Source organism: Dermochelys coriacea, chromosome 3 (assembly GCF_009764565.3).
Source record: "Dermochelys coriacea isolate rDerCor1 chromosome 3, rDerCor1.pri.v4, whole genome shotgun sequence".
Taxonomy (NCBI): domain Eukaryota; kingdom Metazoa; phylum Chordata; order Testudines; family Dermochelyidae; genus Dermochelys; species Dermochelys coriacea.
This window is the reverse complement of record NC_050070.1, coordinates 202,804-218,640: the sequence shown is the minus strand read 5'-3', so window position 1 is coordinate 218,640 and position 15,837 is coordinate 202,804. Positions and strand designations below refer to the sequence as shown.

General features: G+C 44.2%; 1 protein-coding gene across 1 annotated transcript in view; it reads right to left on the bottom strand.

The window, feature by feature from the left end:
- The window catches only part of ZNF512 (zinc finger protein 512), a 48,259-nt gene that overhangs the window by 15,624 nt on the left and 16,798 nt on the right, over window positions 1–15,837 (bottom strand). Inside the window, 9 exon segments of the mRNA XM_043509917.1 lie at window positions 1,056–1,250; window positions 2,034–2,201; window positions 5,331–5,429; window positions 6,863–6,949; window positions 7,380–7,504; window positions 8,684–8,770; window positions 12,350–12,439; window positions 15,210–15,269; window positions 15,272–15,405. Coding sequence (XP_043365852.1) covers window positions 1,056–1,250; window positions 2,034–2,201; window positions 5,331–5,429; window positions 6,863–6,949; window positions 7,380–7,504; window positions 8,684–8,770; window positions 12,350–12,439; window positions 15,210–15,269; window positions 15,272–15,405 — 1,045 coding nt within the window.

Here is a 15,837-nt window from a genome sequence, read left to right as displayed (position 1 = left end):
TGCCTGGTACCAGAGGACAGGCAGAAGGCCCAGTTCCACCACACATACCTGAAGAGTCATGGTGCCAGTGTGCACGGATTCTGGCAAAGGAAGATGATGCTCCCCGAAATCTGGAGTGACTACAGTCTGTTTTATTGGTCCTTTTTCTCAGTGGGCCTGAGTAACAGTCAACAATCCCTCTTCCTCAGAGTCTGGACAAGGATCATCATCTTGTTGTGGCTCTGATGATGTCTGAGGAGCTGATACTATTTCTGGTGCTGATGCAGGCCTTCTGGCCTGCCCCATCAGGTGCTGCTCGAGTGCCAAGTCCCTTGACACCTGTGTTTTTTTCTTGAAGACTTGCAGACGAAGCACCTCTCCCAAGCACAATAAACACTATGTGCGGGGAATCACTATTAGGAAGAGCCACCCTACACGACAGACAGTGCTTGAATCCTGACGAAGGCATTCCACCAGAAAAAACAAGCTATTTAATCTAACTCACTATTCTAACTAAGGTACTACTAGCTAACAAACTACTATAACTATTTACAACTAAATCTCAGAAGACTGAGACATGAAAATCAATGTGAAGAAACACCACACGGAGCACTCTGACTAGCTCTGGGCAGTGAGAAGGAAATTATGGGGATCTGAGAAGTGCCACCCTTATATAGTCATGGCAGGGGCTATGAGGGAAGCGTGTGAGTATCACTCCTAGTGTACTGGCTAGGCAATATTCTCCGATTTCAGTGTCTGCAACTACTCATGGATGTAGTAATAGCAGTCTTCTAAGAATATCTGCATTTTTTGCAAGTTCATCACACTGATGACTCATGTTCAATCTGTGAGCCACTATAATCCCCAAATCCTTTTCAGCAGTACTACTGCCTAGCCAGGTATACCCCATTTTATATTGTGTCATAAATCAGCTCTTTCTGCACCCAATCAAGTACTATTGGCCCACTGCCTGGAACCAGAAAGCACTATAAAGTGCCATCTCCTAGGGGCCAGTGCACGATTCTTCTATTGTGCAAGACTTTTTGCCAATACAGTCCCCACCTAAAGCCTTATACCTTCCGATCATCTGGGACGAGGTCCTGTAGAACCTTTTTCTTAGGCCACTCCTTGGCCAGCTCTTCATTAGCTAGCTCATGAAGGTAATAGACTGCCACCTTAGCAGATTTTCTCTGGACTCTGCCTGCACTACTGGGCTCCAGGGTCATTTCCGTCAGACTCTCAGGCCTCCCTTCTTCATGGAGGAAAGTGACCTGCAAGGAAAGCCCAATAGGATGAGCTCTATTCATCAGATCCCACTTAGGCCACACTTGAATAATCCATCAAGGTCCTTCAGACCAGGCCAAAATGCCCTATTTCAGTTACTTCCCCTCAAAAAACTCAGGCACAAGAATACCTTGGGGGCAGGAAAAGACTGCAAGATCCATGTATCAGGGCAGTTGTGGGAAGAGAGCTCTCTGCCCAGACATGACACAAGGCTTGAGAGCACCTGGGCTCAGGAAGAAACCAGAGATGTGTGCCTTGGATGGGTTGATGCACCGCACCCCCATCTCTACTGAACACCACAGGAACAACATACATTCTGGTTCTTGTCCTGTCCCAGAGATGGATCTCAAATCTGGAGGAAAAAAAGAGCAACAAGCAGCTCTCACAGGACTTCAAACATGCCAGCACCATACCCCCAGGGAGGAGGGTGAGGGGAGGTGGGGGAAGGGTTTGCTGCCATCTAGACTACTTACGTATCAAGCTCTGTCCTAGCTGCAGAGCAGCAGAAGTCTCAATCTCAAGGGGAGCATTGCAGGTTCCCCTCCCAGATGAAAAGGGATCAAGAAGGAGACGATTCTACTTGAGAGGCAGGAGGAGCCTACAACACCGTGAAGCATGAAACAGACGGGACTAGGCTCTCCAGTGTACAGTGGGCCCAGGGAGATCAGAATCAATTGTCCAAAGTGGGCAAATGGAAGAGTGGTTTGGAGAAAGAGAGAGGTCACCACCCATAGCTCCTTTTCCCAATAGCAATGGCAACTCATACTTACCGGCCCATGCTCAGACTTAAGGTGATAAACAAGCCCTGCCTTTGACTTGTATGCTTTCCCACAGTGACGACATTTCATGGCCATTTTCTCCAACTCAGAGGCCTCCTTCCCACACTTTTTCATATGGTACACGTATCCCATTATGCTGGTGAAACTGCCTGTACACCCCTGTCAGTGCAGAAGAGAAGAGCATGGACCCAGAGCACTGGCACACGTGGCAGACCCCATCCCTGGCTGGCAAAGAACAGAAATAACCCTACTGAATCTGAAGAAGCCAATGGTCCATCCAGGTTGTGCTGATCGCTCTCTAGCAGCTGCCAGCCTCAGATGTTGCACAGGATATCATAAAACCCCCATAATTCACATACTGTATAATACTGTCCTGGGGAAAGCATTCATGGCTATATGAAGGAGCCTACTGGTCATGGTTTTCCCTCTTTGCCTTACTGCAGATGCCACCCTTTTAAAGCTACAGAGCTAGGTAACTACTTGGCAGCTGCAGAACATTACAGATGTTCAAAGGGGCAAGAAAACCTCCAATGGCAGTGACCACATGAAGAGATACCAATATTTATGGCACTGTGGAGAACAGGGAAGTGATCACAGCAACGAAGTACAGCTGCCAAAATGAAGTGCTTGGGGATTAGAGGCATCCTACACAATAAATACAGAACACCCACATTAGACCAGTCAGTGACTTGCTTCAATATCCCCTACCAGTGAGCTCCACGGAATAATTGTGTGCTACATTTACTTTTGTCCATTTGAAATTTTCATCTTACAGTGTAACCCCCACACCTCCTGGGTGTGGTGCTCTGTCCCATCTAGTGGCACTGAGGCCACTTAGAGAGATTAATGAGTCTGCTCTACAGCCTTATCTAACAGCTATATGCCTTTTAGCTCATGCAGTAGAGGCTCATGCACTAAGCTCCAGCGGTCCCACGTTCAATCCCGCCTGTCGACGTCCAGGGTCTGTCAGCGTTACATTCTGTTTGATAGGGCAGGATAAAGCATGGTCAGCCCCATTGACACAATCCATTGCTCTAAATACCTCTCATACCTCCTTGTACTCTTCCAAATGAAGCAGCCTCATGATCAAATTCTGCCTGTCGCTACAGCCTATTTACGCCATTACATCCCTTTGTGGATTACCACTTGTGTAAAGGAGTTCCTCCCACTGGCATTCAGCTCTCAGAACAGCCCTATGTCATGCTCTCGCACAAGAGGGACAGCACAGAATCTGGCCTGAGTCCTTAATTCCTCTTTCAATGGTGAATTCCTTTGGATGGCAGATGAAATTCAATGTTGAGAAATGCTAAGTAATGCACATTGGAAAACATAATCCCAACTACACATGTAAAATGATGGGGACTAAATTAGCTTTTACCACTCAAGAAAGAGCTCTTGGGAGTCATCGTGGATAGTTCTCTGAAAACATCCACTCAATGTGCAATGGCAGTCAAAAAAGCAAATAGAAAGTTGGGAATCATTAAGAAAGGGATATATAATAAGACAGAAAATATCATATTGCCGCTATATAAATCCATGGTACGCCCACATCTTGAAAAATGTGTGCAGATGTGGTCGCCCCATCTCAAGAGATGCACTGGACTTGGAAAAGCTTCAGAAAAGGGCAACAAAAATGATTAGGGGTATGGAACGGCTGTCTTATGAGGCGAGATTAATAAGACTGGGACTTTTCAGCTTGGAAAAGAGAAAACTAAGGGGAGATATGACAGAGGTCTATAAAATCATGACTGGTGTGGAGAAAGTAAATGAGGAAGTGTTATTTACTCCTTCTCATAACACAAGAACTAGGGATCACTAAATGAAATTAATAGGCAGCAGGTTTCAAACAAACAAACCAAGTATTTTTTCACCCAACGCACAGTCAACCTGTGGAACTCCTTGCCAGAGGATGTTGTGAAGGCCAAGACTATAATAGGGTTAAAAAAAGAACAAAATAAATTCATGGAGGATAGGTCCATCAATGGCTATTAGCCAAGATGGGCAGGGATCGTTAAGTGAGCTGTAGCTCACGAAAGCTTATGCTCTAATAAATTTGTTAGTCTCTAAGGTGCCACAAGTACTCCTTTTCTTTTTCCCTAGCCTCTGTTTGCCAAAAGCTGGGAATCGGCAACAGGATGCATCACTTGATGATTACCTGTTCTGTTCATTCCCTCTGGGGCACCTGGCATTGTCCGCTGTCGGAAGACAGGATACTGGGCTAGATGGACCTTTGGTTTGACCCAGTATGGCCGTTCTTATGGTACCCTCCTTTCAGCCCCACTATAAATAGCTGCCAAATCTTTTTTGTTGCCCTTCTTGGGATTTTACTGTTTTGTTTTACATTTCTGTTCTGTCTTTTCTGAGATAAAATGATGAACACCAAATGCAGATTCTTAGGTGTGGACACACTGATGACAGTACAAATATTAGATATTTGTCCCCTCCCATCCTGCTGTGAACTCAGTGCATGAGAAGTACCAAACTGAGGCCTTGTAAACTGAAACCCTCTTTCTGTAGAGCAGCTACAGCTTGGGAAGTGGTGGCAAAAGCTTGTGTACATTGTCTCTTGCCAATTTCTCTCAGCCCTTACCCAGACAGACCACCTACAGAGGCAAGAGGGGCTGTAGGTCTACATTGCTCATTCAGTTATTGACCTCATTCAGATTGTAGAGATGGGCTAGACAATTTGTGGTGAAGTACACACCTGCTCACTGAGAATGGAACTGTAGCCAAAGTTTATCCAAGCCATAGTACTTCCTAAGTATTTTACTTGCTCTTTTGATCACTGCTGCACATTAAGCAGATGTCTGTTTTTTTCACAATTACCTCTACATCTTCAGTTTTCAATAGATTAATAGAATTTAAGGCCAGAAGGAATCATGATGATCATGTAGTCTGACCTGCACAAAATATGCCAGAGATGTTCATGCAGAAATACCTACATCAAGCCCTATAATTTGGATTGAACTACAGCCCACCAGAACCCATCATATTCCTAGGTAAGAAGTTATAATAGTTCAGCGAGTGCAGATCATTTAAATCATTCCTTCTAAATGCATGTCACCTTACATTTCTCTATTTTAATCCCACTGCCTTTGTACTGTCTACCTGGCTACCTAACAGCATTAGGTTCTTCTGAAGAGGCCCATTGTCTTAAAACCATAACCAGAGCTTTGGCACAGGTCCCACTGACTGGCTCTTGTAAGTGTGTCCAGCAGACATCATGCAGCGCTCTAAACTCTGGCAAAGGCTGCTGCTTCATTTGGGACACAAGATACTGCAGCTCACCTCCCTCATACACTTTAGCTTTCCCATTCGCTTCAGCACCTTCCGGAGGCGGTCTCGTTCACACTGCTCATCAAATTCACCTCCCTCCTTCACAACTGGCTAAAAACAAAGCAGAGAGAAAAAAGGTGAGCACAGGGCCCTCAGCACTCTGTAATTCTACATTTTGGGAATCTGCTCCATAATCTAAGCACTTTCTAAATCTATGGCTGTGTAGGAAACCTTCCAAAAGTAACCTAAATGTATCTGATGATGCGATCTCTGCTTAAGTCTGCAGACAACTGAATAGCTTTAAGAAGAATGAACTGTTCCATTCATCCCAGTGGGGTGGTAACTACTTCACAGGTGATCATTTTAACATCCAACTAAAGGCCCCCACCCTGATGAAAAGCCCAGCCAACCTACAGCTGCTGGGAAGAGGAGGAAATAGGAGGACCTTATAAGGGTGCTATCCCTGGACTCTGGTTGGGGCGCCAATATTCATATCAGCCTCTGACTCCCAGGTATTGGATACATTTCAAGTTGCCCAGATCCCTCTGCCCTCCAGAGAGGAGGAGCATTCTCTTTCTGCTGTTCTCATCCTGTGAGTTAAGGGGCAGGGCAGGCCTCTGTTACTCTGCATGCCTGCAATCCCCCTTCCCTTTTCTTCCATTGTGTTCCCTCCTTCCTTGTGAATAACTCCTGCTGTCTCAGCTGCTGCTCAGAGCTTCTCAAGCAGTAGCAGCATGAAAGTGATACAATTCTCATTCGTTTCACTGCTGTCCTCAGGGTTCAGAACAGCAGGAACACAAATGACAGTTTTGTTAGCAAACTCTGCAGCACAGAAGGACAGCCCTACACCAGTTATTTATTCCATTGGATACCATGGTGATAAACACTATATAAACAGCAATGAGTGATAAATTCACCAAGCCTAGGACTCTCTCCCACTCTTTCGAGTGACATCTCCCGGAAGGGTCTCACTCTTCACTGCCAGACCTAGAGTCAGAGGCTTCTTAAAGGTGACTGCTACTCTGAAACCTAAAGGGGGAAAATGGGTTATGCCCTTTGAGTATCTTTATGCAGGATAAAGGAGGACTGAAAGGTGTTTACTGCTTGCTTTTTACTTTGAAAATGTCAGGATCTCAACTAATCTGCTCCATTATTGCTGGATGACTCTGATCTGTATTTTACAAAATCTCCCAGCCCTTTAGTGAAGGGGTGAGAATTATAGAGTCTTTAATAATCAGATCATTTCTTCTGACTTTTTTTTTTAAACAAATACACACCTGAGAGTTTTAAAGAGTCTGAATAGAAAGGCCTTCCCATCTTTATCAACTGTAACTTGCCTAGCATTTCTGACATCATAATGCTACTAGTTTTCCAGGTATTCAGTTTTTCAGGAAAAACTGGTTAGATAAGACCTGAATTTTTAAAGGTAGAAAATATTTGACAAAACCACCACCTTTCAGTCTCTTTGTGCATCAAAGGAGCAACAAAGGGCTCTCTGGCCTGGAAGGTCAGGGCTTCTGCTAGACGTACAATATCAACGTTACCAAGTTGTTGTGATCTGCCATGATGTGGTATTTCATTCCTGCCAAAGACCTGAGCTGTTTTCCACAGTGATGACATGTGAACATTTCCTACAAGTAAAACAAGACTGCATTAACACAAACCTCAGATATTGGGTGACTGTTTAGGAGAAATGGGGCAGCAGCCAGGGAAGAAAACCTTGTATGGGTCAGATAACTGCACAGTGAGAAAAAAACCCACCATGCATTTGGAAGTCAATGAATGGACTTTAGAGGGGTATAAAGACTAGAGAAAAACAGGGTAAGAAAAAGAGAATCGATAGGTCTCTGCCCACTTTCCTAAAACCACAAGTACACAGAGGAAGGAGCAGTTGGCTACACTGATTTACAGACAGGCAAATGGATACCTCTCACATTAACACGATAGAAGGAAATGGTGTGGTTCTTAATGGTCTGAAGGTTGCGTATCCGCTGGCAGGTACTGCGGTCATTAAGCCGGGGAAGAAAGGAATGGAAAATGGTGCTATTCTGTCTCTCTCACCTGTCTGCAATTCGCCATATGTTTCTTCAGCCCCTCTACAGTCTTCCTGACCACAGCTCTGCATGTTGGACAGGTAACTCTGCCCTTATTTAGGATCTCCAGGTACCACTGTTCCTCCACACTGCCTGTCAGATCATAGGAATGGAGGAAGAGGAGGAGGAAAAGCAAGAACAAAATGAAACACAACTTAGGTTTTCTCTAGCTTTGGCAGAAGGGCTTTTCTTTAAGTTAATGGTTTGATTGTATTGCTGGGGGACAAATTCCCCATTCTATAACTAAATCTGAATGTTGTGTGATCTCCTCACCCTCCCCAGATCATTTACACTAGAAACTAGGAAGGGGGCTGAAGGAATGAGGATGTGTGTGCGATTTCACTGTACATTAATAAATGGCTTTGCTACTTCATGCAAACATGGAATTGCTCCAGAAGACCATGCCACACAACAGGCAAAGAAAAGTGTATGGACAGGTGTGGCCTCCTGGCCCATTTCTGAGAATTAGCAGGAGAAGTTTCAGCTCCAAGGATTCTCTGGCCTGAAAATGGTTTCAGAGAATGAAAGCCAGAACTGGAATCCTTACAGCGATGTGCTCCAATACAGTTCCTCCTTATCTGTAACTCTAAAAGGTGTCCTCTGGAGACAGGAGGGAGGCTGATGTGAATCAGACCATTAGATAGACCACTGGTCTGACCCATTATGGCCGTTCTTATGTTCTTAATCATAAGTCCTTCTGAATAGGAGCTGGGAGTTGAGTTGGTGTAGTTGCCACTCCACTGGTCACTCCGCTGATTATAACAAAGGCTGAACATTATATGGTCCAACATTCTAGAACAAGAGTGTTACTGTATGGTTACAGAAGGGATTGCTTGAGCCTCTGGCTATCAGGCTATGGCATGGGGTGACTTGTAGTAATGCCTTCACTCTGCTAAGTGAAAGAAATATGAATATTTTGCTGTTGTCGAGGCTGAAATCAGCTTGATGCATTTCTGCACAATTCAAGAAGTGATTCCTTCCCCAGGCACCACTGAACACGCATTGCCAGTACAAAGTCTAGATTTCCATGCCTTAGAAAGGGAACATTACCATAGAATAGATTTAAATGACAGAAAGTGGTAAAGAGTAACATGCTGCAACCACCACCATTAGGTATTCCTACAATGTCATCGGGTCCGAATGACGATGGTATTCACACTCCTTTGCCAAAAGCAAAGTGATTGAGATCATAGAAAAACATTACCCAGGACTGACCACACAGAACTACATTCACCTCTTACCTATTGCATAAACACTGCTCGTCTCTCTTACCTGCTGCATACGTTGGTGGCTCTTTCCGCACACAACGTCCTTTGGATTTGGGATTTTGTTGCACCCCAGCTCGTTGCTTTTTCCTTGCTAGAATGTAAATAATGAGAAAAATCTGTGAAACCTAACTCTGCAAACCCTCTGTCATAAATGTAAAGGGAAGGGTAAACACCTTTAAAACCTCTCCTGGTCAGAGGAAAAACCCTTTCACCCGTAAAGGGTTAAGAAGCTAGGATAACCTCGCTGGCACCTGACCAAAATGACAAATGAGAAGACGAGATACTTTCAAAAGCTCGGGGGAGGGAGAAACAAAGCCTTGCTCTGTCTGTGTGATGCTTTTGCCGGGAACAGAACAGGAATGGAGTCTTAGAATTTAGTAAGTAATCTAGCTAGATATGCGTTAGATTATGATTTATTTAAATGGCCGAGGAAATAAACTGTGTTGAATGGAATGTAGATTCCTGTTTTTGTGTCTTTTTGTAACTTAAGGTTTTGCCTAGAGGGATTCTCTATGTTTTGAATCTAATTACCCTGTAAGGTATTTACCATCCTGATTTTACAGAGATGATTCTTTTTACTTTTTCTTCTATTAAAATTCTTCTTTTAAGAACCTGATTGCTTTTTCATTGTTCTTAAGATCCAAGGGTTTGGGTCTGTGTTCACCTATGCAAATTGGTGAGGATTTTTATCAAGCCTTCCCCAGGAAAGGGAGTGTATGATTTGGGGAGGATTTTGGGGGGAAAGCCGTTTCCAAGCAGGCTCTTTCCTGGTTATATATCTGTTAGACGCTTGGTGGTGGCAGCAATAAAGTCCAAGGGAAAAAGAAAAATAGTTTGTACCTTGGGGAAGTTTTAACCTAAGTTGGTAAAAATAAGCTTAGGAGGTTTTCATGCAGGTCCCCACATCTGTATCCTAGAGTTCAGAGTGGGGAAAGAACCTTGACACCCTCATTAGACAGAAAGTGGAGCTCATGGGGCAGGGGCCCTATTCAAGCTACTGGCTTGGCAGGCAAGGACTGCAAGGGTCAAGTTCTCTCTGCAGAAGACTGAAGTTTATTTACTGATTTTAAAATGGAGTCCATTAGCTCAGCATCCAAAGCTAGTTAAATATGACTCAAAAATAAATACTATAAAACCCAACTGCACAAATAATGGAGACGTAAAAGGCCTAAGTCAAGAGAGTATGTGATCTACAGGACGCCCTGAAGTTCATGCAACTGGGGCTCTAGTGTGCCCCATAGGAAGCAGGTTCCAAAGGTGGGGATTTTTCTCTGAATCCTACACCACATATCCCAGAGAATAAGCAACAGGAACACACAGGAAGAGCAACCCAGGAGACTACAACCACTATAATAGGATGTGGGGAGAGAAGTATGAAAGGAACATAAAACTGGAAGGGACCTCCTGGATCATCAAGTCCAGTTCCCTGCTATATCAGGAAACCCATGATACAACCCTGTTCAGAAACTTACCAAACTCCACTGTAAAACTAGTTAGGAGTAGTGGGGAAAACATCCTATTAGGAGGCTGCTCCAGAACATCACTCCTCTGATGGTCAGAAATCTTCTAATTTTCTCCCCAAATTTTAAAATGGTCAGTTTATATCCAATTGTTCTTATGCCAACATTTATCCTCCCTGGTGTTTACCCTTTTGATGTATTTACAGAATGCAATAATATCCCCTCTCAGCCTTTATTTTGCTAGGCTAAACAAGCTAATCTTTTTTCATCTCCTCTAGTCAGATAGGTTCTCCATGCACCTGATCATCCTAGTAGCCTTTCTCTGCACCTGTTCCAGTTTCAACTGATCTTTCTTGAAAATGGGTGACCAGAATTGTACACTGTATTCCAGAGGAGCTATTAACAGTGCATTGTACAAAAGTATGAATACTTTCCTATCTCTTCTGGAAATACCTCGCTTCATGACTGAGTGAGCACTGGTGGCTTGTGGTCATTTTGTGATCTATATATACACCCAGGTATTTCTGCTCCTTTGTTTCCAAATGAAGAGAGAGTTCCCACTTTTTGCAGAAATTTTTATTAGTCGGTAAATGCACGACATCACTTTTTACTATTAAATTTCATCCCATTTCTATTTTTCCAGTCCTCAAGGTCACCCATTTTTTCCTGTGTAATATTCCAACCCTCCTGTGTACTGACAATGCCTCCCAACTTTGTGTCATCAGCAAATGTCGTTAACATACACCTACTTTTTTATCTAAGGTAATTAATGAAAATAAGAAAAAAAGATTGGTCTCAAGGACAGATCCTCAAAGAACTCCAGAGTTACCTCCCTCCAGCCGAACAGTTCTCTTTTCAGCACAACCCATTGACCTATCCCTTTGAGACATTTCCTTCCTCACCTTACAATTCCTATACCAATTCCCATATTCTCCTTCTTACGTAATAATTCCCCAGGTGGTACGGAGCATTATTATATTCAAGGCTGTAGAAATGCCTACAATGAAGGAATGAAAATGCCTAACATTTTCCACTAGAATGGCCTAATTTCAGCTGCAGTTTTCCTCCCTGATTTGGAATAGCATGAGCCTGTGATTTGGAGTAGCAAGTAGGATCCAAGAGGTGCCTTTTGCTTTTCTGTGAAAATTCACCCACATTTGGCCAAGTTATAAAACATGGTGGAAAATCACCATTTTTAAAACACGGAAAATCAAGGAGTTCTCATAGGCATATAAAAATGGTGAATGCTTTTAATTTTCTGAAATTTCCATCTGCACTGTTCATGTTCCTAGGCGCTGCTGCAATTCCTGCATTATATCTATACAACTGGCAGAGTTAGAGTAGAATAACAGACAGGACAAAGAAAATATGGGATTCCTCCACATCATCTTGTTGCTTTCCCCCACCAAAATACCCCATTGGCCTAGGGTTGAGAGCCTTGAGACCGTGAGTTCTAGCTTTACCTTTTCCACTGACTAGTATTACTAATTCCATGAGCAAGGTCTCATACACCATTTCAGAAAGCTGGCAAGAATCTGGGTCCTCAACTCAAGACACACAGGACCTCACTTATCAAAGGAGCTGAGCACCCACAGGGTCTCCTTCACCTAACGTTGAGAGTTGAAGCACTTCAGAAAGTCAAACTCTATGCATCAAGTTGGGCAGCCAGAAAACAAGGAGCCTGCTATTAGTGCCCACTTCAGAAACTCTGGTGTGAGTGACTTGCCCGACACCATTCAGGGAGGCTCTGGTAAAGCCAGAGATAGAACGCAGGTCCCAGTTCAAAACCTTAACCTCCCATTTAGTGGGGCTTGCTTTAAACTTCAAGGGTGAGTGAGATTTAGAGCAGCTCCAGCTTCACTGTGGATTAGAATATGGGCAGCAGCAGCAGAGGGCTCGCATAGGGCACAATCCCAACAGAAAGGTAGCCAGAGCACGTGCAGGACCGTGGCTCCAGCAGGACATGGAAACAACATAGGAAGCTGAGAGCACACACAGGTCTGCGGCTAGGAACTACAAAGAGTCCTGTGGCACCTTATAGACTAACAGATGTATTAGAGCATAGGCTTTCATGGGTGAATGCTTATGCACCCATGAAAGCTTATGCCCGAATATGTCTGTTAGTCAACAAAGTGTCTTTGTCGCTTTTACAGATCCAGACTAACACAGCTACCCCTCTGATAATAGGAACTACAAGTTATTCATATTACCAGGAACTTTCTGCTTCTTTCTGGAAAATTCTTCATAATCTTCATCATCCTCTTGCTCAGATTTCCTCTTCCCTCTGGAAGGCGATTCTCCTGTGAGGTGTCAGAGAATGAAGACAGGTCAGTCCTGCTGAGGCTCGGGGAGCGTAACATCACACCTAGCCGATCTCCATCCGTTGCTTCAGTTTCCCCTTATCTCCAGTGGTGCTCTCTCTGTGTTCAACATGGTTTGGCTGCTGAGGTGACTTAGCCCCGGGGCCAAGTCTCAAAAAGTCCACACCCCTTCTGGGATATCAAAGTCCAAACTAACACAAAGCCAAAAATAGTCTTCTGCCCTGCTATTAAGCTGGACACAGCCTTTCCTTCCCAAGGGTCTATCTTCCCTTCCAACCCTGCCCTTCTCCTGGGCTCAGCTCTAGCCCCACCTGGGCTCTGTTCAGTCTCTCTATCCTCCCCTTGTTCTCAGGGGTCATTACATCTCCTTGCTAGGCGGCAGCGTGAGGGAACTCATATTCACCTTTTCAATGCATTCCCACTCCTGGGAACATAAACTAGGCTGTCTGTCCCCTGGAGCGTCAAATGGCCTGTCCCTCCAACCCACTGCCCTCTTCCTAATCTTTCATCCTGCCCAGATCCCCCCCAACACACTTTTATATAGCACTGACTCCCAGGCTTGTTCTCTCTGCAGTCCCTCTATGATTGAATAAGCTCCCCTTATTTCCCCAGCATACCTAGTTTAGTCATATAACTTCACTCATTTCCTCCACCTGGGGAGGCAAACTAAAAGTATGGCATAGGTGCAACTGAACCTCAACCCTCTTAAAGGGCCAGCTTACCCTAAGACAGGAAGCAACCATTGTGTGCAAATGGGAGGCAAGGAGTACAGCTGACATGAGAGCCAGAAAGAATAATCAGAGATCTGAAGAGTAACATCACAAACCGCTCACAACCAGGTAAGCAGTAACACAGAACAGCAACATGCACCTTGGGGCCTTATGAGGAACAAGGCTGAAGACCTGGGCCCTGTCTACACTGAGAAATAACAAGTGGGTCACCCTGTCCAACACTCAGCTGGAGCTGAAACTGATTTGGTGGTTAGTACAGACCAGAAAGAGAAAGTTGTTAGGTTTTGGATGAACTCCTTCTGTAATAGCTACTCAACACGCTTTGCCCCTGGGTTTCATAGTGGTCGAACTGCATACAAGCCTAGTCAAAGGGAGGCTAAGGGAAGACTCAACAAGTGGGGAACACTGAACCAGTGGTTGTTCTGTCAGGAAGGTGGAATTTTTTGCAGAACCTTGAAAGGACTGGAAGTACTGCACTGCTCCCAGGTTCTACACAGAAAGAGAGAAGCCCCACACACCCCACTGCCAGAACCAAGAGGATGGACTGGAAAGTTTGAGAAAAGGAATATAAAACACCTTCTGGAAGGGTTTGCTCCTCTGCAATATCCATGGAAATGGGGGCCAAATCAGGAGAAAAGATGCAGGAAGGAGCCCCTTATTTGGGATCCTGAGGCCCATATCCAGAACAAGGAACTGGCAACCAGCACTTAAAACTGACCCTCAGCTGCTGCTCCCAAAATTTCCAGTCAGGTCCCCATTAGTCATGAAACTGCTGCACAGACTGCTACAGAGTTTGTATTAGCTCATATAAATCACCTGCCCACCACAGCCACTCTCGGGGGGCGGGGAAGATCCTCATCCATTACAGAAGAGATTTCAGGAAGGCTCATCTGACCACCCACTACTGCCTAGTTTGCATTCTGCTTGTTGTAAGGCACTGAGACACCAAGAACACAGATATCCCTCCCCCACTTAGCGCACTGGGGGAAGAAACCCACACACAGGACACACAAATGCTGATGCAGCACACACATAGGATCTTTCCTCTCAAAAATCAGAGTTGCCAACTCTCATTGTTTTAGCACGACTCTTGTGATATTCTGTGTTTGTCTTAAAGTCCCAGCTCCTGGAGTGATCCTATTACATGAAAATTTCTACTTTCACGTTAAAAAACCCAACAAGGTTCTACTTTCATGGTTGCACCACAGTGGACCGTAAGAGCTCAAAAACCAAAAAGAAAATGCAAAGAAACAAACTTTTTTTAAAACATGATTTTTAAGCCAATTTCATGATATTTGAATGCCTGGGGCTAGCAATACTGAGATTTTTCCCCTGCTGTGTACTGGTGTCTCAAAGATAGGTTTTCAACTGACATATGACATGACCAATCCCTACATATGCAGAACCTTCTCAGCCAAATTCATGCCTCCTTTCACTCTGCCCCAGTTTTCATCCAGTATAGACATTGGAATATCAGAGGTCTTCCTCATCAACTAACAGGTTTTACCTCATGGGAATATGACATGCAAGATGCATTAGTACATGAGCACAAAAGGCCCTACCCCATTCTAAAATCAGAAAACAACAGATGTTAGAAATGGAAAGGACAACTTTGTGCCAGTTTCTAACCCCCAAGACCACTGCTGGCTTGCTCTCTTTTGTATATGTTCTAGTGTTGTTTCTATTGTCTAGCCTAGTTTTAAAATTCCTATGCAAAGCATTCTCCTGAAACACTGGCAGAGCTCTCACCCATAGATAAAAGCAGACTTGTAGTCATAGTTTCAGTGATCTTAAAGGCCAGATCACTTAGCCCCACCTTCTGCACAAAACTGACCACAGAATTTTACCAATAAGTTCTGCAGTGGAGACAGTTATTCTTCCTTAACCTAGAAAAGACACTATTGAGACCATAACTTGTGGTTTTGAACTGTAGCATATCTTTCAGAAAAGACATTCAATCTTGATTAAAAAAATAAGTGAGAAGACAGCTTTGCCCAGTACTATGGGCTCTAAAGTACCTTTCTTCTCTGAGGATTTATTAATATTGGTTTTTATTCCTCTCATTTCCAGCCAGTCAGTGGTCTGCGAATAGCCCACTTGCCCCCAGATTCTGAGCTCCCGCTCACTTGACCCTTGGAAGAGGTAGAAGAAGAATCACTGAAGCACTCATTGTTATTGTCTGACCCTAGGAGACTACTTTCAAACTCCTCAGACCTAGAAAAAAAAAAGAAATCCTAGATATAAAACAAACACCAAGATAGGTACATGCACACATGCTGATGCAATGAGTCATGGCAGAACAAGCTGCTTTCATCTTCACAACCAGTCTTCAAGCCCACACCACAGTTCAGTAAATCTTCTAATTTCTTTTTTATTAATAGTAATGTAGTGTCTAGGAGCCCAGTCATGGACCCAGACCCCAGTGTACTACCCACTGTACAAACACAGAAAAAGAAGGCAATCTCTGCCCCAAAGAGCTGACAATCTAAGTATAAGACAGGAGATAACAGATGGATACAGACAGACAGGGGAATACAGTCTGCAGGAGAGACATCCTGAATGTTGTCTACAGTGTTGTTGGTGCTTTGGTCAGTCCCAGGATATGTGACAGACAAGGTGGGTGAGTAATATCTTTTAGTAGACCCA